Source organism: Carlito syrichta, unplaced genomic scaffold, assembly GCF_000164805.1.
Source record: "Carlito syrichta isolate Samal-C Ts95f unplaced genomic scaffold, Tarsius_syrichta-2.0.1 Scaffold288761, whole genome shotgun sequence".
NCBI classification, from domain to species: Eukaryota; Metazoa; Chordata; class Mammalia; order Primates; family Tarsiidae; genus Carlito; species Carlito syrichta.
The window spans coordinates 29,495-46,707 of record NW_007232857.1 but is presented as its reverse complement, the minus strand read 5'-3'; the positions used below and the strand labels follow the sequence as shown (position 1 = coordinate 46,707).

The 17,213-nt window shown below is 36.7% G+C and overlaps 1 protein-coding gene across 2 annotated transcripts in view; it reads left to right on the top strand.

Moving 5' to 3' along the window:
* Positions 1-17,213, top strand: part of LOC103255953 (AT-rich interactive domain-containing protein 1B-like) — a 108,216-nt gene that overhangs the window by 63,777 nt on the left and 27,226 nt on the right. For both annotated transcript variants that reach the window (XM_021710372.1, XM_008053858.2), the window contains exon 3: positions 12,998-13,147. In XM_021710372.1, coding sequence (XP_021566047.1) covers positions 12,998-13,147 — 150 coding nt within the window. The remainder of the gene's footprint in view (positions 1-12,997; positions 13,148-17,213) is intronic.

Sequence of the window (17,213 nt, the reverse complement as noted above, 5' to 3'; positions counted from 1 at the left end):
GCCCATTTTATAATGGGGTTGTTTGTTTTTTTCTTTTCAGCATGTTTGAGTTCCTTGTAGATCCAGGATGTTAAGCCTTTGTCAGACCTGGTGTTGGCAAATATTTTTTCCCAGTCTGTAGGCTGTCTCCGTGCTCCCTTGATGGTTTCTTTGCCCTTGCAGAAGCTTGTCAGTTTATTAAGGTCCCACTTGTCTGTCTTCTCTCTTATGACCTGTGGGTTTCGGGTTTTGTTCAGGAATTGGATGCCAGTTCCGATTTCCATGAGGGTATTTCCTTCATTTTCTAAGGTTCTTATCTTTTTCCACATATTTTCAGCAGCTTAATTACCCAAAAAATTTTTTTAAAAAAGGGTTTTTTTGGTGGACAGGAGAGAAAAAGGATATGGAAGCAGCCCACCCCCTCACCTTCAGAGGATGGGCTTTAGACTGGTGGAAACAGTACAGCTACATAGGATCCCTCTTGCCAGCCTTTCATTAAGAAAAGAAAAAGAAAAACTTTCAAAGGTTGTTTTTAAAAACCATACACATAAATGAGTGATACTCGTGTGTCTGTGTGGTAGACGAGCCCCAAAGTAGAAAGTGACCTGCAGTGGATGGTCTCGTTCCCCCTGTCTGCTACTGTCAGGCTCCCCTTCTGAATGAGAAGATACCAGTTGCTTGGCTCTTCGCTGGCTCTTTTAAAATTCTAGTCCTCTTCTGGTAAATCCCTATTTTCTAACTCCCTCCCACCCCCCACCCATAGTTATCTCAAAGAGAACAGTCTTTTCAATCTAGCATTCACTGCACATGTTCCAGTCATGCGGTTACAGAGTTGACATTGCAGCCTCAGCAAAGGTTATCTCTTTAAAATTCTCTGAAATTCCCCTTTGGCACATCCATTTTGGCACTGGGTTTATATAGGAAAGTGGTAACGCTCTTGGCTCCTCTTTTTGTGCTTTATAAAAATAGAAATCTCTGGCCAGAAGGGCAAATAGGCTCTGTAATTCCCATCAGCTCTGCTTCCTGAGTGTTTTCTACTTTCCACTGTAGTAAATGGTGTCCTCACCATGTTCTTGTGGACCAAGTGGGTGGCTTTTAAAAAACATGAACATACTGTAGCCTGACACTTATTTTAAAGTCTTATTAGAAAACCCTGCTGTTCTAACATGTGTGTGAAGTACTGTTAGACTGTTTCGACTTTTGATTTTGTAGTCCTTTTGCATTTTTTAAGAGTTGAAGTAAGTCAAAAATTATATTCACTGATTCCAAATTACCTTTTACAATTTGGGCAATAATATAATAAGAAAGATAGAAAATTCAAATTGCTTTGCAGTGGGATGTGTTCATTACTAAATAAATGACATCATGTATGCTTTCTTGGGAAAGCACTTTCTGGGGTAGAGACAACCAACTGCCTGTGAGGCAGGCAGCACAGGCCTTTTTATTTTCAAGGAGGTTGTTCTAGGAAAACGTTGCTTCTGTGAATAGAATTGACCCATTTGCTACTATAGACTACCTTCTGAGACCTCCATTTCTTTCTATACTTAAGGGTGACCTTCACATGAATAGCGTTTTATGAAGTCATGTTGATGCATTTCTATAGTTATGATTCTCTCATGTAAGAATGACTGCTTATGTTTGTCAGAAGAAAATACTTATTTTTTATTTTGTTTTAAAATGCAAATATTGGTCACCTAGAAGTGGAAGCCTCCACATTGTTAAGAAATTTTTCTTGCTTATATTTTATATGAATAAGGAATGCAAGCTCATAGGTGAATTTTTCACCCCTGAGATGATTTATGAAAGACCACTTTAAAAAATGCTGGTCTGTTTTCTTCAAGAAGAGGCAGTATGAATTAACAATCTTCTGCTCTTAGGCAGCCTCTCCTCACCCCACCTAATTTATATTAATTTATATACATTGGGTATATGCTATCTTTTTTAACTGAATATTTTGAAATAAGATTTATCATTCTGTGTATTAAACACATACTTTTCTCTCTGAAGCTGCAAATTTTTTCCTAATATGTTTCTGTTTGTCAGAAAACACACAAACCACACTGTAGACTTTATAGATCTGTGGTATCGAATACTCTCGATTGGATCCTTGGGAAGAAAGTGTTTTAAAGTGCATAATTAGGGCACTTGAGCATAAAACTACAATTATACACTTGTGTGTTAATTTTGTGTACAGTAAGACTTGAGTTCAACACTGGTTGTAAATGAGAGAAATCGTTTTACTGCCAGTGAATGCCTGCATTTTATGAATACTTAAATAAAATTGTCTCTAATTGGCTGACCTGGGAAGAAAGGTGCAAGCATCTGTAGTTAGGTGAGAGAGGCAAATACAAAATGTGTATGAGAGGTTTTTCCTGAAAGGTAACTAGGAAAGTCATCTTACTTTGGTGTACAACTATGCTTGTTGTGCCTTTGGAATCATTTGTGCTATTTCAGCTGCTGTTTCACCTTAAATCATCAAAGGACAGAGTGGTAGAGATCTGAGTTGACAAGGAATCTTTGATCTGGTGAGATAAAGTCTGTGGGCTGATGTGATTGACTTGCATGGGTTAACCATACATTTGTTAATTGAATTCTGTGTTCAAGAGTTAGGCTTCAATCCTTGAAGCTTGAAGGAGTTAATTTTATGAAAACTAAAGGATGGACCACTTTGCCAGATGGACAATAATGTGGCAGAACTTGTTACCCTAAAGAGATAGCATGGACTGGAAATATAAATTAATTTAAGAAGGGTATAAATAAATTCATGGCTAATAGATTCATAATGGTTATTAAGAGGAAATAAAAACTGTTCAGGACATATCCCTGACTTCTGGAAATTGAGGTCATGAGAGGCACTACCATTTAGTTCCCACAGCTATATAGAAGATTCACTCCGCGGAACACTGGTCTGACCTACTATTCGCTTAAGCTGTGATTTGCTAAATATAGAGCAGTTGAACTTAGAATAAGCAGTGAAATTTTGTAGGCAATTAATAATTGTAAAGAACTTCAAGAGGGACTGTATGTGTATTATTTCACTGTGTTTAACTTCAGAATTTTATACTGTATAAACCCTTTTAAGGAAGTTTTATAAAACAAATTTGTCACAAAAAGATTTGTTACTAATACAAAATGAGAACCTCTCAATGTTTCATAAATTAAAAAATGTAAATTTATTTTGTGATCTGAATTTTTAAGAACGTTTAATGGGGAGGGATAAATTATCCTGGGTGTGTTCGTTATTTTTCAGTTAAAACCCAGCACTGTTTGTGGCCTGGAAGCTATCTGTTAGGAACCAGGGCATAGGCAAAAGGGAAGTCAGCTCCATGGCAACATGAGATACATGTAACTAGCATGTTTGTGTGACTAGCGTGTTTGTGGTCATCCAGCCTGTTCTTGAGTATAAGACAATGCTTGGCCATTGAATACTTGGCCAACTTCTCCGTAACCCCAGGTTATCTTTTTTCTGTTACTCAAGGGAAGGTGGACACAATGGGCAGGAAGTTAACTTTCGTGTACGATGCATACAGTAAGTGCTTGGTGGATATTTGTTGACTATTTCTCATTTTTCAAGCATGAAGGACTAATTTCAGGAAATTGTAGAGTGGTTTTTTTCCTTGACAAGCCTTTGGACAAGATTTCTTTTTCTTTTTAAAATAAGAAGGGTGGGGGAAATGCACCTAGGATTTTGAGAAGTCTCATTTGGGAACTTAGCTTAAGGGACTGTAGAATGTCGAGCTATTGTAAGATCTTGACCTTGTAAACTTATTACCTTCTAGCACATTATTTTTGACTGGACATGTTGATATAATAAAATTTTCTCATGCAATTGGTTCAGCCACACATCAGCTTAGCATCTGAATTCCTTGCTGTGAGGAATTTTCAGTCTCCCTCCTATGCATGAAAAATAGTGTTTGATCTTTCTGTGAAATCAGGAGCCAGCAGAGCTTGCCACATTTGAATGGAGGTGTTGGGGACTTAAGATTTTTCTTTTGCTTTTTGCCTTCCCATTTTGTAGAATTTACCTGGAGTGGCTCAAATCTGTGGTGAAAAACAAACAAAAGGAGCTTTCTTCTGTTAAAGAGCTTTCTTCTGTTAAGTATAAATTATTATAATATGCTTTTCAATAACTCTTAGAGAGTCAGCAGGAATAAATAATACCAAATACATTGGTATTGGTATTTTGTTCTAGATTCATGAAAAACCCAGTTGGTTTAAGGAGTGATATAATTTTGGCATATATTCTTTGAAGCTGTTAATTCTTTACACTTATACCACACAGATTTTCATATTCAAAAATAGCGTTATACTGTATACATTGTAACCTGCTATCCTTAATCCCACCTCAATAATCCACGGACAGAACTTTTTGTTATCAAATATGTATTGTCTATAATGAAAACCATTATTTTTGTCTTCTCCTCCCCTTTAAAAACCAGTCCTCTATTCATAGGCATGTAGACATTTAGGCTGGTTTCATTTTTTTAAAGTGGGTCTGAAGTGAACTCCTTGCTATAGGTACTCGTATCTTTGCATATTTGTTTTATATTTTTTCTTAAGATATCTTTCCCAAAGTAGAATTCTGGGTCACAGAGATGTTGTTTTTGTATATATTGTGACTTACCTTAATATTTGGATTTTCATTCTCACTATGATTATGTCAAGATGCCCAGTTGCTTTAATGTTTTGAATTATTTAAATTGAAAACATGAAAACTCACTGTTAAATCATTTAGGAACAGTCATTTAATTATCAAGTGAAAATTTATATCTAGCCATAAGTAGGGCAGGAATGATTTAAGCATAAATATGTTAAAATTTCTGTTACAGAACTATAAAAAATCTGAGGTCAACAGTTTAGAGACTTCTGTTTTAAGTGTAGATACATATTCTACTATTACTAAGATATAATTTGATGTAATAAAATGCCTAGAGCTTAGGGGTACATTGCAGTGAGTTTGGAAAAGTATACACATCCATGAAACCACTGCTCTAATTAAGATCGAGAACGTTTCCATCACTCCCAGAAATTCCCTTATGTCTCTTTCCAGCCAGCCCCCATATCCCACAACCTTTGCTATGATTCCTATTACAGTAAATTAATTTTGCCTGATTTTCAACTTCATATACACAGATCTTATGGTGTGTTGACTATACATTTAATATAACTCTTTTAAAAAATAGTTCTTGAAGAAAGGTGTAAATACAATACTGTACTTCTTAGAGCAAAAGGATTCAAAGGTGATATAAAAATTAGGGTTAGAAAAATAGGTCTTTAAAAGAATGAAATTGGATCCTTTATTTTGTACCATATATAAAAATTAACTTGTATCACAGACCTAAATGTAAGCACTAAACAAAGCTATAAAACTTTTAGAAGAAAACATACAAAAAAGTTTCATAGCATTGGATTTGTTATTGATTTCTTGGATATGACACCAAAAGCATGGGCAACAAAAGGAAGGACAGATAAACTGGACTACATCAAAATTTAAAATGTTTGTGCATTGAAGGATGCTGTAAAGAGAGTGAAAAGGCAACCCACGGAATAAGAGAATATATTTACAAATCCTATAGCTGATAAGGGATTAATATCCAGACTGTCTAAAGCAGTCCTGTAACTCATCAGCAACAAAACAAGCAGCCCAATTTAAAAATGGGCAAAGGATTTGAATAACCATTTTCCGAAAGAAAATGTGTAAAATGGCCAATGAGTCACATGAAAATATGTTCAATATCACTGATTATTAGAGAAATGCAAATCAAAAGCACAATGAGTGTGTTATCACTTCATACCCATTAGTGTGACTATTATCAAAAACCCCCAGGAAATTCCAGGTGTTGTCAAGGATGTGGAGCAGTTGGGACCTTTGTGCACTGCTAGTGGGGATGTAAAATGGTGCAACCTCTGTGAACACCAGTATGATCTTCTCAAAAAATTAAACACAGACTTGCCATATACTTTAACAGTTTCACCAATGAAGTGAAAGCAAAGATTGGACCAGGTATTTGTAAATCCATGTTCAAGGCAGCATTATCATAATAACCAACAAATGGAAACAATTCAGTGTTCAATGAGTGAATGGGTAAGCAATTATGGTATGTGCATTCAGTGCCCTTCAAAAGGATAAAACATGATCCTTATTGATAACATGCTACAACATATGAACACATTATACTAAGCAAAATAAGCCAGGCACAAAAGAACAAATACTCTGTGATTCCACCTGTATAAGATTAAAAGCATAATCATATTTATCATAGAATCAGAAAGTATACAAACGATTGCTAGGGGCTGGATGGGGGAGAAGAATGTGGAGGTATTGTTTAGTGCAGTAGTCCCCAACCTTTTTGACATCAGGGGCTGGTTTCATGGAAGGAAATTGTTCCATGGACTTGGAGGTGGGGGTGATGGTGGATAGAATGGTTTCAGGATGGTTCAAGTGCATTACATTTATTGTACACTTTATTTTTATTATTACATTGTAATATATAATTAAATAATTATACAACTCACCATAATGCATTGGGAGCCTAAGCTTGTCTTCCTGCAACTAGACGGTCCCATCTAGGGGTGATGGGTGACAGTACTAGCATCACCGCGTCAGCTCCACCTCAGATCATCAGGCATTAGATTCTCATAAGGAGCACACAACCTAGATCCCTTGCATGCGCAGTTCGCAATAGGGTTCATGCTCCTATGAGAATTTAATGCTGCTGTTGATCTGACAGGAGGCAGAGCTCAAACAGTAATGCGAGCAATGAGGAGAGTCTGTAAGTACAGATGAAGCTTCACTCACTCACCTGCCATTCACCTCCTGCTGTGTGGCCCAGTTCCTACCCGGTCGGGTCTGTGGCCTGAGGGTTGGAAACCCCTGGTTTAGTGGGTATAGAGTTTCAGTTTGGGGTGATGTAATTCTGGAGGAGGATGGTGGTCAGTGGTTGTACAACAGTGTGAATGTACTTACTATCACTCAACTATATACTTAAAATGGTAAATTTCATGTGTAGTTTAGTATAACGTCTAGAAAGTGGACGATAAGGAGAAAAGTGCTTATTCCATTATGTAGCACAAAATTAGCATGTTAGAATTCAAAGTGGGGAGCTTTACCACATTAAATATGTCTGTGATAAGTTTAGGACAGTGCCAAGTATTTCTTCTGTTCATAAATTGTTTTCCTTCAAAAGGAGGGACAAACTGATAAGGCAAATAGATTCACGTATATAGAGGTAACAGAGGTGTGATAGAAGCTGGGGTGTGTTTTAGTATATAACTTCAAAACTCACTACAAGGAGGGTTCTAGTATCTGTTCCAAATGTTTTTATGAGCTGTCGTGGAGATCGAACATTGAACTGGACCGATATTTAGCTCAAGGCAGCAACTCTTGCATTTCATTTGTCAGTGGTGCATGATTTCTACAGGTACTTATTCAGGAAGTTCAGCTGACGAACATTCACTAAGGCCAGGTAAGATGTTCTGAACACAGTGAACACAGCAAGGCCTGTCCTACATCCCAGTGGTTGTGGTGGTGGGCTGCGGTCAGATGAGTTTGAGAAATCCTGATTTAAACATCAACAGGTTTCCCAACTTTTTAAGGGTTTCACAGATCCTTTAATGTGCTAATATAGTATGTATTTTTTTTTAATAGTATGTCTATTTCTCAGGCTTTATTGACTATAAAACTCATTTCTGTAAGATGTACTACAGAATTAGTGTTTCTTGGGGGATTTATAGGAAAATGCTAGCATAAAGTCTTTTCTGTCAGAGATTTACCAACCTGCCAGATGCTTCTTTCCCTTTGGAGGAGACCATAGGAAAGTCTTCCCCAGAGTCCTTTCCCAGGCGAAAGGCCTGGGAGAGATTAGGGCACTTGGTCTTATAATTATGCCAGCACCTCTTGAGTTGTCTTACTTGGGCCTAAGTAAAGCAGCAGGCAGGAGTGCTCTTCTCAGGGGTGCTCGTCCCTGCCTTGTGAGTGGGGGAGCTCCCCTCTACCCTCCCATGCTGCTTTTTAGGGGGCAGGTGGACTAGGGTGGAGGCAGGGTCTTTATTGTAGAATTTAAAATTGTGAAATAATTTAGGCGTATAAAAAAGTACAAAAGCATGTAACCGACTCTTGTGTAACTACTCCAGGTGTGTAGTTGTTAACATTTTGCCACATTGACTACATATCTCCTCTTTTTTGAAGGACTAAATGCAAGACTGAAGCCACACCCCATCTCCCCCCCTCTACTTTTCAGAGACAATTCTGTATTTCCTGCTCAAATGTATATATTTGTGCTTTTACTATATGTGTGTTCACAAACAGTATACACTGATATTTTTGTATCAAAATTTCATACAAATGGTAGAACACTGCGTTAGCCTTTCTTTTTTAGCTCAGCATTGTATTTTTTAGATAGGAACCATTTTGATGTGTGGGTCTTACTCCATCCTTTTTGCTACTGTATATATAGGATTTCTTTGTGTGCCTAAGCAAAATTAATTTTTCCTACTTTCCGCCTGTGCTGTCTACCTGGCGATGGTAGACAGGACTGTCTTAAATATCCTTCCTGGAACACATGTGAATGTTTCATAGGTATATATTTACAAGGTGCATTGCTTGGCCACAGGGTCAGTGCACACTTAAACTTAGTGGGAAACTGCTCTCTAAAACTCTTAAGAAGAAAAAAAGAGAAGCTAAACTTTGATCATTTCATTACTCTCGAAATATGTGCAGAAAATTCAAGGCAGGGTGAAATGAAAAACTGGGGTCCAGATCCTGCATAGTTATCATGATACAGCGCTGTGATGGTTAATACTTGTGTCCTTTATTGGGGTAGTTTCCTAAAATGAATACTTAACCTGAGTCATTTTTAGCTGTCCTTTTCCTCTCCAGTAATGTTTGGAAGCATTCATATTTCTTTGAAATTGAAATAAATTTTTTGTTGCATGTGCTCATACACCACTTAAAGGTCCTCTTTATTTAGAAATAAGTGGAGTAAATTATTGTTTTTAAAAAACAGTAAAGTTCTAATCCCAGGAATTTTCTGGAGATTGCCATTTAATTTCATTTAATGGTATTATATTATTCTTTTATTTAAACTATGCTAAAGGCACAGAGCATTCGCTGACAGTAATGACTTACTAGGGTTAGCAGTTTATAGCCAAGGGTACCGGGCTGTTGTAATATACAGCTTAGTGTTTTCAGCTGTGGGTGAAGCTGAACATGTGTATCAGATTTGGATGGTACATCTGATTTTCATATTATTATGTGTTCCTTGATTAGTTTAAATTTGTATCTAAAAGCTTGCTATTATAATCCATTGAACAACATTATTCATTCAACAGATATTTATTGACTGTTATGTATAGTTTAGGAGCTTATATTCTAGTGATGAGGACATTCAGTAAACACAGATGAATGCATCATTGAGAGGTTCACTAAATAACGAAATCAGATAATCTCTGGTAAAGTCACATAGGTCATGGCAGGAGGAAGATGGTGGCCTGGCTGTGCCTGTTAGCTAGGCTGGTCAGGTAAGAGGTGCCACCTGAGTTAAAAGTGCTTTGTGTCGGACCATTTTTTTGCTTTGCTAAGCTATGGTGTGGCTATGTTTCCTGGCTTTGGCCCCCTCCTCTGCCTTGGGGAGGCGAATCTCCTCTTTCTTCCTCAAATTTACTTTCTAAATAGACTATATTTTCTAATCTAAAAACAAAACGAAACAAAACAAGTGCTTTGTGTCCCCAACTCTCAGTGCCTGCCTGCTGGTACCCAGTAACTATTGGTTAACTTTCACTTGTATACAACAGTCTGGTGATGGTAGTTATTCTGAATATGGTTAAGAACTCAGAGATAAAACAGCGCTCAACAGCCAAAATTATTTTCATAAAGCTAGAGGTGAAAAAGCTCATATGCTTTCCCATTTCAGGGCTTTTGTCATGCCAACACATGTGGTTTTCTCTGTCCCCAGCATGTTAGAAGTCTAACTAGGGTTTGGGTTGAGAATTGAGGTCACAGTGGTGAGTGGTGTCTGAATGCCTCTATGGCCTGTGAGAAGAGGGCCAGCCAAGGAGACGGTAGAACTCAGAAGAGTGATGGCCTGGCGCCTCCAAAGAAGGCTCTGGGGCCTTCCGTGTACTGTGGTTCAGTCTGTCGATTTATGTTTCATAACCCCGGTTATTTGCTTTAAGGAGTCTGAAAAGCATATAGTAGACCTTTGGAAGTCTTACATCTAAATCGTTTAACACAAAAACAATAATAATTAAAGAATTAGACTTTAGTTCTAGACAGCTGGGTATATTGAGGAATTGGGTTTTAAAGGTAACTGTACTTAGGAAATAATAAATATGTTAGAGATAGCACCATAACTTGTAGTTTAATAAACAATAATGGCATTTGTATAACTTCCAGATAGGATGATTATATTTCTGGGCACAGTTTTCAATATGAATTAATAAAGTCCCATTTTATAGTTGGTAATGTAAGATAAACATAGTTATGTGTTCGACCATATTCACACAATTAGGGGGGTACAATAAGAATTGGATTTAGAGCCTGTTCATTTCTAATCCAAAGATTCTTTAGCTAAACTAGTTTAGAAGCCTTCATTCTGTGTGACTTCCATTTAGGAATGGGGACCAGATCCAGTTGATTTCTACTAGGCTCAGGTTTACAGGGTAGCCCAACTGTATCATGTTATAAGTTCTCCCCCCAGACTCGTAGAGGGTGAGGTGCCATGAAGTTGGTACTGAACAGGTGAATGCATGAGACCATGTATCGGAAGGATAGCAAATTGGTTTTTAATTATGGAAGACCGTTCGTTATGAAGGTGCCCAAGCAGATGTTTGAGATGTTTTCCCTCTGCAGTTTGCTTGATTCTCCAGATCTTGCTGTGGCTCCATTGAAGATTTCTCCTACTCCCACCTGTCCCCCAGCACCTCTAGCCTGCTCCCCACTCCCCAATTGCCCCTAAACTTGCCGGAGTTAGAATAGGTAGTAAAAGATTCTAGTAAGTTTATGGCTGCTGGAGTGTTCATAGGTTCCTGCCATCTGTCCTCTTGTTGTCTTGCTTGGAAAACAGAGCCCCCTCCCCAAACAACACTTCCATATTGTGTGTGAGGGTTTCTGTAAACCAGAAAGTCAACATATTAAAGCGCAATTCATAGGGGAGTTGCTGGCTGTGTTGACTGAGCTTTACAGTCATTTTAACACTGGCAGAAGTGTTATCCTAACTGCTTCAAATCAAACTGCAAAGATGCTTGTGTGAAATATAGTATTAGATATCAAATCAAACATATGGGTGTTGAACGGGAGGATGTGTGTTGTAGTGGTGTATGGTATTCTAGCATGTGGAGTTGTATTTTATGGAAATTCGTTGGCTTGGCTTATGGCAGGGACATACATTCATTATGAGATATCAAGCTGTAAAATAAATAAAAGCAAAGAATTCAACTGTGCTGTTAAATGGTTTTCAATGCAAACTTGTCTGCTCCAGAACTTGGGCTCAGTGTGAGGAGAGGCGCTGGGAGCCATTGTGGCCATGTTTTTCCTGATCCTTGTGGGTAGGTCTTGAAAACAATCTGGATTGGATTGAAAGGAGTAGGAACTTTGGCTTTTCATTTTTGTCCCCTTTCAGCCCCATTGTATGTGTTATGAATTACTGTGCTAATTTGTCTTAGAGGCTAAATGTTTTAATCCTTTTCTTTGTTACCATTCCTTCTTTTTCCTCATTCAGTATTTCTGTAGCAAATTTGGTTTTAAGTGTGTATCTGGAACTCGTCATTATTTTCTTAAGTGTGTGCATTTGTGGGACTTTAGTTCTTGGAGTCCACAAATGGACCATATTGTGGTATTAAACAGAATGACTTCGCCATTCTCATCTCCGGAGTGCTTTTTGCTGTCCTGATATCTTGTTTTGCTTTTCCTTTCCTGCTCTCTTGCAATTAGAAAAAAAGTCAGTAGACTTCTCATTTAAAAAAATTAAAAATACTATCAATGGTATATTTAATGCATGAGGAAGAATTTTCCTCGGAACAATGTTTTTGAGGATTTTTAAACTACTGTAAATTAGAGATAGAAAAGACTGATTTAGGCTGTTTTTGTCTATATTGCTAGCATTTACAGTATAGTTCACTGGGCTTTACTTTGTTACCTGTTTTATCAACTAAGAAAATATTGTCTGCTGGGCTCGGAGGCTCAGCCTGTAATCCCGCGCCTTTGGGAGGCTGAGGTGAGTGGATTGCCTGAGCCCGCGGGTTCGAGACCCACCTGGGCAGCGAGACCTCATCTCTACAATAAATAAAAAAATCAGCCAGGCATGGTAGCACACACCTGTAATTCTGGCTACTTGGAAGGCTGAGGCGGAAGGATCGCCAGAGCCCAGCAGATTGAGGCTGCGATGACCAGGAGCAGCCACTGCACTCCAGTCTGGGCGACAGAGTGAGACTCCAACTCAAAAAAAAAAAAAAAAAGAAAAAGAAAAAGAAAATATTGTCCTTAGCAAAAATAGTACATAGAATTGCTAATATAACTGGTACATATCTGTCATAAATGCAATTGCTGTGTTCTTTTTTGTTCTGAACTTAGAAACAAAAATGTACCATGTAATGCACCCAAGTCACAAACATTCTACAAATACTAGTTAACTTCCATTGTTTGATTTCATTTTCATTTTCACTGTTACATTGAAATGGATTTAAAATAATGCTTCTTTGACTTTCTTTGCAGAGGCTGTTTTTTTATGTCAGTATTAGGAGCTATTTTTTCCCCTACTAGATTCTTATGACATTATCAGCAGTTGATATCTGATAAAATGATTGTTTTTAAAGCAAAGTCAAATTGTCTTTTGATGTCTTTGATAGTAAATGAATAGAAGGCAGCATGTCGATGTGAATAATGAAGAGGATTGAAAATATTGAATTCATTTCCTTAGCAGAGAACCCCCTTTCTGTTGCTGCATTGAAACCGTATCCATATTTGATTTTATTTAATTGCACATTTTGACTTTCTCATTTGCTTTGCTTGACTTTTTGACAGATGCCACCTCAGTATGGACAGCAAGGTGTGAGTGGTTACTGCCAGCAGGGCCAACAGCCATATTACAGCCAGCAGCCGCAGCCCCCGCACCTACCGCCACAGGCACAGTATCTGCCGTCCCAGTCTCAGCAGAGGTACCAGCCGCAGCAGGTGAGCACAGCCCACTCCCTCCAGGTCTCTGTTTTCTCCTCCAAGGCAGACCAGGTCCAAAGCATCATCCTGTTCTTTTTAAAATCTATGTTCTCAGTGGAGAAAAAAATGCAGTTTTGACAAAATGCACAACTATAATCTAATTTGATTCCCTCCTTCCCTACCCCTCTTCCCTCCCTCCCTTCACTCACTTCCCTCACTTCCTTCCTCCATATTTTGAGATTGAAGTGTGGGAAGAATGCCTAGTTTAATAGCTGCTTGCATTACTGGTTAGTGGCAGCAGAAAGTGTCAGTCATTTCTTGTTCTCTGTCATTTGTGTTCTGAATCTTTTAAGAAAGTGCTTTGCCACTTTGTTAAGGCTTATTCAGGAGAAGGATTTTATCCATCATTTAATCCTGCTGGTTGGTGCATGCTTGGTATTTCTATCCTGACCTTTTGTTTGTTTGTTTTGTTTTAATGGCAGCTGCTACTGCATCAAAACATTGTTGCCTTTGGCAGTATTATTCTCCTTAAACTAGCTTATAAACAGATAGTCACTTTAATTGCAGTATATTAAAATACTAATGGGAATCATATCCTTTAAATATATTAAGTAGTTTCTAGTTTAAATTAGCCTCATTAAATACTCTTTTAGGCTTTTTGGGGCTATATATTTCAGCATACACGATTTGTAGAAAAATAGTCCATCCATATGTTTGGTAAAATGATTCAGTTCCATTTTGTTTTAGAGGCAGTCACTCATGAGCGATATGAAAAGAAGTTGTGAACGAGGGACTCTTACTCTAAATTCAGATAAAACTCTCATAGCACTTCTCATCATAAGCATCAAAATGTAACTTCGCATTTTAATGTTTTCTTCTCTTCTTTCTGTTTTGTGTGGTGGGGGTGAAGAGAAGATGAGCACATGGGGTCTGGTTTTTTCATTTTAAAGGGCTTCTTATATGACTTTAATAGATTGTGGATATTAAGCTAAATAACTAAATACATACATACATGGAGCTTAACTGTGATCAGTTATGCTAATTTCTTAAGTATTTTCTTTGGTTTGTTAGCATCTATTCCCATGTGACTTTTATTAAGGAATTTATGACTTTAAGCAGAACGTTAAAACACTAGCTGAGATTCAGGATCCAGTACAATTTTGTTTTTTGTATATATGTTTTGCAAATTGTGGCAACATATTTGGAATTTGTAGATGTAGGAATGTATATCATTTCAGTCTTATCTGGTCAAGACTTTTATTAAAGTGTGTGAAAATTTTAAAACATTTAGCATCAGTTCTTCTTAGATGAGAGAAAATGGTATTTGGCTTTTCAAGGTACCAAAGCTTTTTCAAGGGTTTTCAGAGCCTTATTGAACTTATCTGTAGACATAGAATGTTTTGTCATGTCATCAAAATTTAAGGACTCAATAGAGAGATTACATTACTCATTTTACTGTAGTGTGCTGAAATGAATCTGATTGTAAAACCAATTTGATTAAGGATTCTAAATGCCTGTCATTTCTTTCAAGAGCAAGTACAAAATTTACTTCCTTTATGAAGTATTCACTGATGACTTCCAGCACATGGCAATTAGTTATTTAACGTCTCTCACATTTAAATATTTAAAGCATACGACAGGTAGAATCTTATTTTAATGAATACTATTTTAATATACTTAGTGGGGATATCTTAGGCTTTGATTATTACTATCAGTTTTATTGATTTGAATACAATAAATTATATGGTGAGAAATACCATATAGCTATGACTTTTTAATGTAAGTGTGGCCATTTTAGTATATAAGTGTTCTGAATAAAATCAAACACTCCTCAAAGAGTGCTGGAATTTTTTTTCTTGTGTTCACGCTCTCTAGCTATAAGATGTCTGAGTATTTTAAATTTTCATTATAATCATTGTTAGACGAAGAGTGTAAGTTGGAGATGTACATGTATATGGTCTAATCAGATGGTCTGGCTTGATAGTAGCAGTCCTGGTTTTTAGGAAGTTAGATGAGCAGATAGATTTGGAAGATTTTTCAGGGAAATGAGATCTAGTATTATAGTCATAGTTAGCACCCCCAAACCCAAATCTATCCTAAAGTGAAGTAAAAATTAGCATTAGAATAGTACCAAAATCAAGTTAACTTTTAACAGGAATTTGTGATAATGAGTTCATATATATTTAAAAACCTAAGAAACCCTGCCATATTTAGTTTAATCAACTAGTGTTTTGCAACAATCAGAACATTTCTTTATGCAGACTTTCCTTTTGTTACCAAATGTAGTTTGCATAATCTGTTGATTTTATATAAGGTAGTCAGTCAGCAAATAATACTTTGTGTCTTTTGGTAATGTGATTGATACCGAAGGTAACTTTAGGGATTCCATTAAGATACTCACTCTGTGTCTGTAGCTTTTTTTAATACATTTAATGCTTTAACTAATCAATACATTCATTTGTTTCAAAAATTTAAAAGCACAAGGAAAAGACACGAGAAAAGTCTTTTTTCCAACTTAGTCTGCTCTGCCTGCATCACCACCTCTACCCTTTGCCAGAGGCACACTTTATTAGTTGATTGTATTCTTCTGGAGTTTCTTTATATAAAGAAGCACAATACTGCATTTTAATTTTTACCCGATTTGTACACAAATGATGGTATATATATAATATAATACACTATATGCGTTCTTCCAGTTTTTTGTTATACCCATACCCTACCTACTTAAATATATTTTTTGGCGCTCTTTCCAAAGAAGTCCATAGAATAATTCCTCATTCATTTTTATAGGTTCTTTCCATTCTATGGGCATAACATAATATTTTTAACTTGTTCTTTTTAATGGACATTTAGATTTGTTTTGTTCTTTGAATTGAAACAGTACTGCCATGTGTATGTATCATTTTATAAGAGGATAGTAATATCTGTAGGCTAACTTCCTGAGAGTGACACTGCTAGGCCCAAGTACGTATGTATTTGCATTTGTAATACCAATAGATAAGGCCAGATTGCTTCCCTTAGAGGTTGTACCAGTGTGTACTCCCGCCATCTATGTGTGAGAGAACCTATCTCCACACATGTGCCAATAGCATGGTTTTACAAAGCTTCTGGATTTTTGCCAGTGTGGTACAGGTTGAGCATCCTTAACCCGAAAGTCTTGAAATCTGAAATGCTCCAAAATCTGAATTTTTTCGAGCACTGACATGACCCTACAAGTGAAAAATTCCACATGTGACCTCATATGATGAGTCACAGTCAAAACACATATATAAAACATTGTTTCATTCACAAAATTATTTAAAAATATTGTGTAAAATTACTGTCAAGCCACGTATAAAAGGTATATATTAAATATACACGAATTTTATGTTTAGATTTGGGTCCCATCTCCAAGATATCTCATTATGTGTATGCAAATATTCCAAAATCAGACCCCAAGTATTTCAGATAAGTGGTACTCAATCTGTAATGTAGTTTTAGTTTACATTATCTTGTTATGAGTAATGTTGAGCATCTTTGTATATATTTAAAATATTTGCATTTCTTTTTTCTGAACTGTTCATTCATATCTTATCTTGAGTTTTTTCTATTCAGTTGGTGTTTAAAAATGAATTTATAAAACTCTTTGTTTATAGGGATTCTGGACCTTTGTCTATGATATGAGTTATTAACTACCCTCTTGTCATTTGTCTTTTGACATTAATTATGGTAGGTTTTTTTGTCATGTAGAAGAGTTTTCTTTTTAAAAATTTGTATATAGTCAGGCTTATTAATCTATTATATGACCTTTAGATTTTATTTTTAGTGAGAGTTCAAAAGATATTTTATAGTATAAGGTTATAAGGAAGCTTTCTCATTTTATTTTGTAGTATTTTCATATATTCATTTGTATATTTTACTTACTGTAATTTATGGAGAGCTATGGTCCGACTTAATTGTTTTTTCCCTAGAACTTGGTTGTTTAAATACATTCTCTTGAGTAGGCTACTGTTTCGTTGTTGTTGTTGTTGTTGTTGTTTTGAGTTGGAGTCTCACTCTGTCGCCCAGACTGGAGTGCGGTGGCCGCTCGCGGCCACTGCAGCCT